This window comes from Scomber japonicus, chromosome 14, assembly GCF_027409825.1.
Source record: "Scomber japonicus isolate fScoJap1 chromosome 14, fScoJap1.pri, whole genome shotgun sequence".
NCBI classification, from domain to species: domain Eukaryota; kingdom Metazoa; phylum Chordata; class Actinopteri; order Scombriformes; family Scombridae; genus Scomber; species Scomber japonicus.
Window position 1 is genome coordinate 20,073,767 of NC_070591.1, and position 12,356 is coordinate 20,086,122.

General features: G+C 39.4%; 1 protein-coding gene across 1 annotated transcript in view; it reads right to left on the reverse strand.

The window, feature by feature from the left end:
- The window catches only part of dst (dystonin), a 105,341-nt gene that overhangs the window by 65,619 nt on the left and 27,366 nt on the right, over nucleotides 1-12,356 (reverse strand). The window contains exons 8-19 of the mRNA XM_053333182.1: nucleotides 11,151-11,243; nucleotides 4,406-4,572; nucleotides 4,096-4,208; nucleotides 3,797-3,903; nucleotides 3,591-3,710; nucleotides 3,111-3,206; nucleotides 2,871-2,998; nucleotides 1,306-1,399; nucleotides 1,044-1,198; nucleotides 492-954; nucleotides 278-406; nucleotides 28-105 (exon numbers count right to left, since the gene is read on the reverse strand). Of these exons, the coding sequence (XP_053189157.1) occupies nucleotides 28-105; nucleotides 278-406; nucleotides 492-954; nucleotides 1,044-1,198; nucleotides 1,306-1,399; nucleotides 2,871-2,998; nucleotides 3,111-3,206; nucleotides 3,591-3,710; nucleotides 3,797-3,903; nucleotides 4,096-4,208; nucleotides 4,406-4,572; nucleotides 11,151-11,243 (1,743 nt within the window). The remainder of the gene's footprint in view (nucleotides 1-27; nucleotides 106-277; nucleotides 407-491; nucleotides 955-1,043; nucleotides 1,199-1,305; nucleotides 1,400-2,870; nucleotides 2,999-3,110; nucleotides 3,207-3,590; nucleotides 3,711-3,796; nucleotides 3,904-4,095; nucleotides 4,209-4,405; nucleotides 4,573-11,150; nucleotides 11,244-12,356) is intronic.

A 12,356-nucleotide genomic window follows, 5' to 3' on the forward strand; every position in this document is an offset into this window, starting at 1 on the left:
TTAACTTTTGTGCTCAACATCACTTACCAATAGCCTTTCATACAGATTTTCTAGTTTGTTCAGTTTTTCTGAGTAACTTATTTTCAGTGGTATGTTCATCTGAATCTGTAAAAAAAAACAGCACATAACACAACAAAAGCTATTTAATAGAGAGTGAAGTTAAAAGAGGCAACTGTAACTGTAATATTTCTGAAATTTAGATGATTGAATATCTAAAATTGTTGATGTTTCCAGATTAAGATTATAAGCAAGACAGTGAAACTCTAAAAAAACTTACCTCACTGAGTTTGGCATCTTTAAGACTCATTTGAAACTCTTCAATGGCTCTGTGTACTGTTTTGTGGTTCTCTAAATGCATTTCTACACTTGGCAAATCAGATCCCCACTCTGAACGATCCAGTTGCAACTTTAAAACAGAGAAAAATATAAAAAATCAGATATTCAGTACTTTATGCATCATTATAGTTGCATGATATGCTGTGACTGCTCACCTGCATCTCTTCCACCCAGTTCAAAAGGTCCTGAACAAATTTCATGTTGACCTCTTCTTCTGTCATGTTGGGGTCTGCCAGTGAGGATTTCAGCAAGGGTTTGCGGATCTGCATGTGTTTCAAATTCTTGAGGCTGCCTGGGTCTATGCCGCCGCTCCCCACGTAGGTCTGTACTGCAGGCTGTAGACCAGGGGTCAAAGCAGGGGTCAAGGACGGGGTCAGGCATGGTGTAAGGCTAGAGGTGAATGTGGACCCAGGGGTACCTAACCCTCCAGGGGTGAGTGAAGGTGTAAGGGCTGGTGTCAGGCCAGTGTTAATGTTCTGGGAGAAGCCAGAGTTCAGGCTTTGTGTGATGCCTGAGATCATCATTTTGGTTTGTTCTGTTGTCAATGTGCGACCTTGGCTGTACACAGAAGAACACTCGGCTCTCAGGACTAGAAGGTCATCCCGCAGTTTTGACACCCTGTATTCAAAAAGGAACAACACCATGAGATGATTTAATATATGAAAAAATTTGGTGTGTCATTATTTGCAAGATGATCTGACTTGTACCTTTGGACGAGTTGATCTGCAAAGGGGAATTTTCCATCCAGAAGAATTTGGATGTCAACCACTTGTTGTCTGAGGATATTCTCACACTCCAAAAGGTAGCCAGCAATCTCAGCTTCATTTAGGAACTGAATACCAGACTCAAGACGTTTTGCATCCTAGGCAGAGAGAAAAAAGAGATTTAAGACCCAAGACAGAGAATCCATGATCGATGTTGTTTAAAGACAAGTGGCATTAAGTCAAACAGAGCTTGAACAAAACTTACAGACTGCAGGGATGTTCTTGCCAACGCCAGCTTGTCCTCCCCGTTGACACAGTCCCGCTGGACCCTGTTGGCAATCTGCTGCAACATCTCAAGCCTACAAACAAAAAATGATCATATTGTTACCACTTCAATAAAAACAAAAAAAAGGCTTCACAAAATCCCAGAATGTACATATTGTAATATCACCTGGATCCATAAGCAATGCTGTTATTGAGAAAGACTGCACTGTTAATTTGTAAAGGTTCCGGTCCGGTGACGAGGGTGTCATCAGAACCAAAGCTGGTGAAACTACTGTTGCTAACAGATGAGATCCCACTAAAATACGCCATGTTACTTTGTATGGTAGACCATTACTTCCATACTCAGCTCACAGTTACAGTTCTCATCTTAGTTGTCCTCTACAAGAGTCCCAGCTTCAACTTAACCTTGACAGTTTGACGGCAAGCATTCGCAGACCCGACTGATGGGATGGCTTTCAACTTGCTCGCATTTATAGTGCTGCAGCCAGTTGACGAGCATGTAACATGAATCCCACCCTAAAATAATATGCTGCCCTTAGGGGATAAAAATTAAATAGCAGGTTGAGACAGTGCACCTTTACAAGAGCTGAGACTGTATGAAGCACTGCCAATATGTTTCAACTGCTGTTTCTGCCCTTTACCACACCCAACTGCAATGCTTACACAAAGTATGTGTCTAAACTGTGTGTTGAAACAGACTCTTCAAAAAGAGGATCTTGTGTGCTCAGAGTTTCCATAGTATTAAGATCAATTCTGTATGAACACTGATGGAAACAGAATGCCAGGTGAAGCTCTAAAACTTGACTAAACTTGTCAGTCACTGCACAGTATTATCAGAACATCTCTCAACTGACACACTGAACATAAATCCTATTTTTTGATGTTCTTAGCTTTTGCAGACATTTAGAAATGTATCTGTAACTTACTGGAGAACATAAATCTAATGTTCTGCAGCTATGTAAAGATTCATTTGTTTTGTTTTGATTTTGCAAATCACTGAATCATCATTAAAGCGAAACAAAATTCAATCTCGTCATATATATATATATATATATAAACAGTGCACTTTGGCTGCAGACAATCTGATCAAGAAATCCAACATCTCATTAATATGTTGATATAAGTCATATAACAGAGTGCAATGGTTCAGTAAGGGGATTTCTACTTTAATAAGGAAAATAAAACTGACAATTAACACATTGACCGTTAGTGTTAGATTTCAGTAAAGACATTACTGGGCTTGCAATATGATGCTGGAGCATTCCACCTGTACCAACCCAGGAAACTGTTGACTGCTGACTCATGCAGCATCTTTGCTCCTTTATCTATTTGTCCTATGAAAAACTGAAAAGCAGCGACTCAAACAGCCATGAATTCTGGCATATAAACACTCGCTATCGCTTAAATAGTTACACATACTTCAAATTTTGATAAGACTTGACTTTGGCTGACAATTCATCACTATCATTAAACTAGAAAGAATAGATTTCAATCTACATTATGATGACCCAGGCCAGTATTAATATGCTTAGTGCCTCCACATACCTTTCAACCTCAGGTCTCAGACTCTTCTCCCTTTCGAGCATGGCGACAATTAATTTACCCCATTCTTTCTCCACATCATTAGGGTGATGACCCGAGGGTAACTGAATACGTCCAAACTCAATCCACATCTGTCAGATACACCACAAACATACATGAATATATTATGCCCCTGATTTGTAGGATCAGAAATACTACTACATGTGTTCGTGTTTATGCACTGTGTCTTTTGCATCTGTGTACCTCAAGCATTTTGTAGAGATTTTGGATTTTTGTCTTCTCATTTTCTTTGAGTGGGATTTCATGCTCTTTAAACTGTAGATATTGTGTGTAAAGTGCCTGTAAAAGAAAGTACACAAATAAAACATAGTCTTTCACCACATAACACATAGCAACCCATCAAAACAAAGCTTAACCTGCAGGATGATCTCTAAGCCTTGTCTATACTTGTCTTAAAAACTACTGCATGAAAGTGCCTTCCAAATTAAAGGGTATCGACTTGCAAATGGATGCGGCTGCTCTCTCATTTCCATCAATATCATTTTCAGATCCAGTTACAGTAGATAGACGCCACATGTCGACGCAGGCAATTATCCTTCATCTTTTTTTTAGACACTATACAGATTCTCAACGCTTTGTGATATGACAGCTGGAGGTATGCAAGGCAAAAAGCTAATAAGAGAGACTAATATCTTGTGATGTTTATTTGTTGTAGTACAATACCTTGAGTTCCACAGGGTTGTTGGGGAATGATCTATCCGACATCACAATCACATTGTGTTTGATCCACTGGCTGAGGTATTTGATCATGTTCTGGTACTCCACCCATTTGATATCAACATCCTGTTCAGGGGAAAGGAATGATCAGCAATAAAGCAATTTTATTGGGATTGGGTGGAGTTACTGGTGGACCGCTGCCATTAACTTACATTAGCACTGATTCCATCAACACCTTCAGGTACTTTGGGGAAGGCATCATACAGTGTTGAAACATACGTGATGACTGATTTTTCATCAGGAGACTGAACGTCTACGTCTAGTGAGGGAAGGGAAAGCCAAAAGGTCAGAAATGGATTACGTGATAGTGAGCTGCACTCAGTGGAATTATTCCCTGAAGCCAAAATCGAAGCTTCACTCTGCATGATTTATAGCACAAATCTATCTAGAGGTTGTTTTTTTTTTCTTTTTGAGTTAAACATGCCAACATGACAGTGTGTAAGGCTCTCACCCTCGGGGTCTAACAGCCTGGCCACCCCTAGTTGTTCAGCTACACCAAACGCATTCTCTAAATTTGATCGGTTGGTCTGTGTCGAAACGCAACTCATGTCAACCAGGTCTGGCCTTTAATAGAGAGAAAGAGAGAATGGGTACTTAAAAATAAACATAAAATAAACAGAAACAACAGAGCATTGCTGGAAAGAACAAAGTTGGGATATAAAGCCAGTAACATCACATTTATTATTTCATCCAAGCAAATAGTCACAAAATACCACCAGCACCACTCAACTGAAAAGCTAATTTGCTTTGTGTACCAGTACCTGTATTTATGAATAATGGCGTTAAATAGCCTCCCATCCCTCCAGGAGGTTGTGAAGTTGTCACATCTTACACCTACATAGCCTTCAGTTATCTGCTTTGACCAGAACAGCAGCCTCTCCTTGGCTGTCATGTCCTCGGACTCCCCTGTCACGTGAATCTCTGAGATCTGTAACAAAAGGAAAAATATATTTATATATCAAATTGTCGCTAAATTGTTGTGTATAATTGAGTATGCAGGGTTCAGCAACGCAGGAAATCCCAACCACAAACCTGTGATCAAAAACTTAGCTTCACCAATACCAATGTGTCTATTTAATAATATAATTTAAAAAACATATGAAGGAGTGGTAACAACAACGTCAACACACATATAACAACAACACAATTCAGAGTGAATCCTTTCAAACTGTTCCGGTCAAATTTTACCAATTTTGACCGCTGACATACTTGTGCAGCTGGTAAATTTGGTAAAATTTGACCTGTATGGATTCAAAGGGATTTTAAAGAGGAGGTCAAATCAAGGTACAGGGTCTTGAAACACTTAAACACAGGCATATGTATACATTTCTGGCATTGAGACAGTGGAGAGAGAGAGCTCAAGGTGGACATTGACATTGTCTTTAGAACTGCCTGCTTTCCCAACATATTGCTACACTTGTCAAGGTCCCCACCCAAGTGGTCATGTGCACCTGTAAACAAACCTATACAAAGTAACAAATCAAACCTATCAATTTCCAGACAACCAGCACAGTGGTTGCCCAAGATGGTATTCCCTATACTATTTTATTAATTATGAATATTTCATAGAACTATAAAAAAAATCTAAAAAAATACGTGACCCTTAATTTACTGATTTGGTTGAGTGAAAGGAGTGATTTGGAGGATCTGTAATTCCAAAATGAAAAAGAGGCATCGAGTTGAAGAGAAAGTATAAGAAGATGAGGACAATATAGAGAATCACAATCAAAACAGAAATATTATACCTGAAACAGTGTGTCGGGTTTATGGTTAATGGTCCGGTAATGACTTGCTTAACTGAACTGGACAGGTTTATTAACTCAGACCGGATTCGGATTAGGCTATGAGTTTCAATTAAACATTTTAAAAGAACACAGTAACTTTACATATTTGATACAGTTTGTACCTGTGTGCTTACGAGTCCCAAGAACTAATCAGAGCTGTCACTGTCCACTTCGCACTTCAACATCAGTTTGGTCTGTAAATACTGAAACATCACAGCAACTAGTGTCCCAAAATACTTCTGATCAACACACAATCATTTTTCCGTACAACATACAACATTAGCGGGTTGTCATCTATCTATCTATTTTCATTAGCTGCTGAAACAGTTGGAGTGTGCAGCGCTTGCTTGACACCGCTGTTCATAGGACGTTATAGTTAAGGTTCTTAGTGTGGATGGCCTTTTACATACCTACAGTATAATAATATGCAGATCCAACCTCTCTCTGTATTTTACTGGTGAATGGGACACACTGGTGTATTAGACGAACCTCACTTTTAAATGAAAAAATATTGCTTTCTATGGTAATTATAACAGCATACATGACCCAGGTCAAAAAGGACCCACTCCCTACTATGAAGGGTCAGATTTGGAACAGTATGTAAGGGTTAAAAAGCACTGCCTTACATCAAAACCTTCATCTCCACAACAACTGAACAATTTAACAACAACCAAGTACAAAGTATGTGAAAATGGGGCAAAGGTTTTCTTATCTGGTTAATTAAAAGCACTTGAAACATGGAAAATGTCAACAGGTCAGGCAGCTAGAGTTGTAATATATTACTGAATAGTTTCACAACACACATGATGACCTCTGACTTTGTATTCCTGCAACATCAAACTATCATAATTATGGAAGCACAGTATACCATATGCCAGAAATGTGTCAGTTTCACACATCTTCAAAAAAGTTTCTATTTTACATGACAGTGGCAACAAACCAAAAGCGATATCACCATAATATCAAACATTATCAGTTGATCACCATCACCAGTTACCTGATGAGATCATTGACTGGGAAAATGCATACAATAAAGGCACAAGTCTCTTTCTGAATGCTCTCAGCAAAACTAAAACCCCCATCAACAAAACTAAAAACACGAGCTGCTGCTAAAGCTCCAAAGTTGTTTTTGTTTTTCTGTTAAACATCAATGTCATCAATTATGGTCACCTGTGGAGAGCCAAATGCTGATTTTTTCTTTTTTTTGTGAATACAGATTTAGATTATATGTTCACCCATTACTGATACCATTGATGGGCAAATACAATAGAGTTCAAAAGTCTGAGATCTGAGAGACTTTTGAACCCTATTGTGTTTCAGTGTCAGCATACTGCGCCTGTCTCTAAAGACAGGGGAGCAAAATTCATGTAAACACTAGTTGAAAAGAAAGTGCTATTTTAATGCACTGTACAATAAGTGTAATTATAATATTTTGATCATGAAGAGCTTTTGTGTCTACATGGGTGTCTGCAAACAATGACAGAAAGATAACAGAATGATGACACAGTGCACTACAGCACAAACCATACACCAAACTGAAATGACAACACTGATGTGATGATATTACACAACGAAGCAATGCTGCTCTAAGGAGCTTCTTTGTTTAAGTATACCTTTTGCTGTATGGCCCAGGCAAGTCCACCAGTTAAACACACTGTCGCAATGTTCAAGTTACATTAGAACCCCTCTATTAATCCACCATGAATGACACCACGCTACCTATAAATAATGCTTGTTTACCTCATGTTGGGTAGGAATACATTTGGCAGGAGCTGGAAGACGTTCTACGTAACCAGAGCAGGTGTAGGCCCTCCGTCTCCTCCTCCTGTGTGCTTGAGAGTCCCATATAATCTTGGCAAACGTTTCCTCACTCCCGGGTCTGTCATTACCCCTCAAAGTCCGTAACATGTGCTCCACTGCTCCAAAGCTAACGGCCCTCCTTAACTGGCGCTGAAGCAGCTTCTTCACAAGTAGACTGTCCTTAGCTGAGATACCTCCAGAAGTTGAGTTAATGCAACGAAACCTCGCATCTATATCGGACCTGCTTGTATCACCTTCTACATGGTCTGTGGGAAACCTTCTGAACTTGTAAGCTAATTTCTTCCCAAGGGATTGATTGGGAGGATTACTGAAAAGAAAAACAGGCACTTCCCCAACATAGACACCTTTGCTGATGCTGCCTTGTCTGGAAAGATGTTTCTCCACCTCCAATGGTTTATCCAGCCCTGCATGGTTCTCCTCTGTGTCCTCATCTGGGTTGTCCTGGAGCTCTGCACTAGCACAGATGCCCACGCTTGCATTGACCTCACTCCTGAGAGATTCAGCAGGATGAAATTCCTCTGATTTTCTCTTCTTTCTCTGAAAATAGCGACGGCCTTTGACCTCCTTGGATTCAGGGCTCATTGGGGCTTTTTTGGGGTCAACATAATATTCCTCCTTTGGGCCCCGGACACAGCCACAGATGTTTCCCATGGCTGTCAGTTGTGCAGTATTTTCCCCATCGACAGTATTTAACTCCAAACAGTGAGATTTCTTTCAAGCAAGGTATCCAGTGAGCTCCGCTTGATCTGAAGAGGCATATTTCCACTGACCGCAAGCCATTTATATGCTGTGCAACAGGCAGACAATAAGCAGTGACAGACAACCTGGCAGCCAGACATAAACTTCGCCCGTCTGAGCAGAGTTAACTTTTCCTTTCATTGACTCTCAGAGACTCATCTGAGAACCGGTCAGCCCCTCTCTCTCTCTCACTCTCTCTATCTCTCTCTCTCTCTCTCTCTCTGCATGTCTGTCCTGCTCGCTCATTCTCTCTGACACTGGAATCCTTCCCGACCTTTGAAACATTTCTCTTGCTTTGCTAATCCAGCGCAAACGCCATAAATGCACACACAGACGTGGCCCACGTGCTTGTAGCTCTCAGCTGAGCATGAATGGAAAAACACTTGTGCACAGACCTGTTTCGGACTGGTAAGTCTACTTCATCTGCACAGTAAATACATACACATCACAGCAGCCTCTTGGGTTTCCTAATATTTGTGTAATGATGCCATATATAACAGTGAAGGGTAGATAAGGCTTAAACTGCAAGAGTATACCAGCTGATGGTCACCTATTATGTTGTGAGAAATTTTGGCTCAGCAAGTTTGTCTGCTCGGACAGGCTGCATGAGCCAGACAGAGTCCCAGCCAGTCAGAAAGGCTTTGAAAAACAGACCAGCGTAGGTCAACGAGAGCAGCAGAAGCAAAGCCGAGCTGGACAACAAAGTGCTTTCACTTTGTCTATTAATCAAGCTACGTACAATGGCAGAGCCAGAGGTGGGGCTTCAGTCCAATGGTTTAAACAAACACTATTATCTGAGCAGATCACCACCACGGCAGTTCACAAGGGGGCATATGCTCTGACCAGGAAGTGATTCACTATATAAAACCATGGCAACAATTACAAGGTAATACTGGAATAAAATATAAAAAACACTGTACAAGAATTTATTCATTATTAATATGACTATTATGGAGAAAAAACAGAAATAAAAAGCATGTGAAAGAGTAAATATAAAGCCACCACTCTCTCAACTAAAAATAACTGTGTGCCACTGTGTATCTGAAGGCAGTGAAGTTTCCCTGAAGGTCATAGTCACCTGACAGCCAGCACAGTGTAAACCACGCACATACTGACTTCTCCTGCTACTAAATCAAACTATCTATTACTGCAGTACTTACATAATGCTTATCATTTTAAAAGTATTTATTCTGCAGCTAAATTCATTTTTATAACATTGAATACAATTATAGGCTCAGTCATTACTGTGTAGTATATTTTGAGACACTGTTTCAATAACAATGAATGAATGAATGAAATAAAGGAAATATGAATCTTGCTGTTCAGAGAGATAGCATTTTGGACAACACACACATAGACAGTGAATGTCGATCAGGGCAAAACAAACCAGCTGGCAAATCCTGACAATAATGCATCGTCATGATTTCATTAGCGACAAAAATAAATATTACACTCTCGTTTGGCCCAGGTGAAAATACTGCATGTTCCTAATTGTGAAAAATAAAACAGTGCTGATTTTGTGTGATGAAATCATCTTCTTATCTGCACAGACTTATCACACAATGGAGACAGTCTGAAACACCTAAACAAAACAATAGAAAAGCACACCACAGTGGCAGCTTTTTTTAATGAAATCATCTTTTTACTGTATCTGTATGGAGTTGACACATAATCACACAAATCAAACATGAGTGGACACACCCATCAGTATTCACAGTTTATACATGTTGATAAAAAAATTGCCTACAGCAATAAGAAAAGCACGAACAACATGTCCTCAAAACAACCCTTGCCCTTAAGACAGGAACTGATGCTGGATACTGAAGGCAAAGCCAGCCATATAAAAGTATTTAACACAAAAACAGAGTCAGGTTCACACATGTCAGTCTGCTGTCAGTGGTGCTTTTATATGAAAGTCAAAAGTGTATGCTATGACTGAAGCTCTGTTTTTCTCCTGAAGTGCCCTGCTATCCTTCTAAATCAAGAAGAAACAGGCCCATGGCTGCTGGATTGTCTGCTCAAGGGCTTGCGTGAGACTGACAGCAGCAGGTGTTGGCATCATCAACGAGGCTACCTGTCAGCATGTTTGAGTCCACGCAAAATAACATGAGCTCCTTCCCCCCCCCTAATTGCACTGATAGCACTAGTCAGACAGATACATGCTTTCTTTAAAATCTTACACTAAATCACTACCATCTCAAGTCTCTCAAGTTGTATGTCTTGCTGTTGCAATATTCCCGCCTAAAACCGACTGAATCCTGAGGCATGTGCCAAATGTATTAATAATTCAATGCAAGACAGTCAGAGAGTGGGAGAGACAGAAGTAATAAAATTATGATTTGTGTCACTAAAATGATAACAGTATTCCCTAAGGGAACATTTTTGAGAACGTTTAGGGAGTAATATAAACTTAACCTAGAGCACACAAAGGTTTCAAAACTCAAACAGCTGTCCAAATCGAAAAGCTTAATCTAGGTGTAACCACACACTAATGCTTTGTGCACAGGCTTACATTTTCACCAGGTAATGAAATCTAACAGATCTTTTGTCCTGTGAACATAATACTTTTCTTGTGTTGAAATGTACAGGTTGCTTTTCAGGCCACTTTCTCTCCATTCAGACACAGACTTAAGATACTAGCAGCTGATCGAGTTACAACTAGAGCTGAACTGAACATGAACTAAAGTAAACCACATGAACAAGAATTACAATATTACATTGTAATGCGCAATTAGTAAGACACTGAACATGATATATGCATCACCGCTCTGACACCTTGTGGTCACAAACATCCACTTTGTGGGTATGAACACATCTTAAAGCATCAATCTGGAGCGCAATTGACAAACTATTACGTAACTTAATCCCAAAACGGGACACATGCCGTTTTTTTCTGTTGCACTGATATATATTTACATTATATAAAGATGACAGTAAATTTACTGAAAATACTTTGTTTTAAAAATATGCAAAGTATACAACAGATCAACAGCATGTAGATGTAATGGTTTATACAAATGTACAATTAAGGTATTATTAGTGTGAACTTATCTGTTACGGGTAATACAGGGGAATGAAAGTAAAACAATTACCTGGGTACTAAATCTTAATTACTTGGCTATTGGATGCATGAATTAACAAACCATGAGGTGATAACACTGACCTGAAAGTGCAGTATTATGGTCCAGATCAATCCCAGGGTCAGTTTTGGGTTGCCATCTGTGATGTCGTCATTCCTGATATTTACAAGTTTGACCTGATGACAAGAAACACCTGATCAATATACAGTACTGCATATTCAAAATTATATCTACTGTTATATTGATGTGGTGTGATGTGGAAGTAAAAAATATGAGCCCATGTTGTTCCACTTGTCAGGTACCACAAGGTGGCACAATAGTCATTACATTACATTGTTCCCATAATCACAGTGTGGACTGAGGTGACACAAAATTAATTAAATGCTACAAACCTGCTAGGACTGCTTTAACAACCTTGTATCAGAGTGACAAAATGTAATGATTTCCTTGACACATGAAGCAGAGAATAGAGTCTAGACACAGCCTTGGTTCATACAGCTGTAATCCAGAAGCATTTCTTCCTTCATTGCCCCCCTGATCATCTTTAATAATTGAGATCAATCAGCTACATGTAGAGATTTAAGAAAGTTTAAACTGTGTGTGTCCTTTTACATTTAATAAATATAGCCGGTGCATGGATGAGTGCGTCATGTTGATAAAACAATAGAATAGCTCATTTGTGAGCATCTATGAGTCCTTTGTCTCAAGTCTTACGTCACATCTGGCTTGAGCTCAGCCAGCCTGTGTTCTTCATCATATCCTCACTCTGGTGGGGGAAGGGAGGGCAATCAAAGCTCACTAAAACCCCACTGATGGGATTTGTAGTCAGTGCCACTTAAATGCTGCCATTACAATTTGGGACAACTGAATTGTAATTTTCATTCAGAAAGACAAAGCCACGAGTTGTCATCATTGAGCAGCCGTCCCACATAATGCACAACACTGTGCCTAAATGCACATATATCTGTGTGTAAATTAATTCAAATAGCTCCCACTACAATTAAATGGCTTTGCTTGTGTTTATCTGGCTAAGTGTTAACAAATGAATACATCTCTTTTAATATAATGCAACTGCCAAAACAAAATGCAACTGCATACATAAATGGAAACATACATATTAATTCAACTGTTACCTTTTATATATATTTCGCAGACCTTATGCTTCAAAGTGTGCACTTTCCTAATTATTTATGTGGGTTTTCAGCTAGTTACTGTAATTCTATGAATGCTATGAGAGAACAGAAAAGACAGAAAAGTGTATTTTTGTATTTTCGCATCACTGATGCATT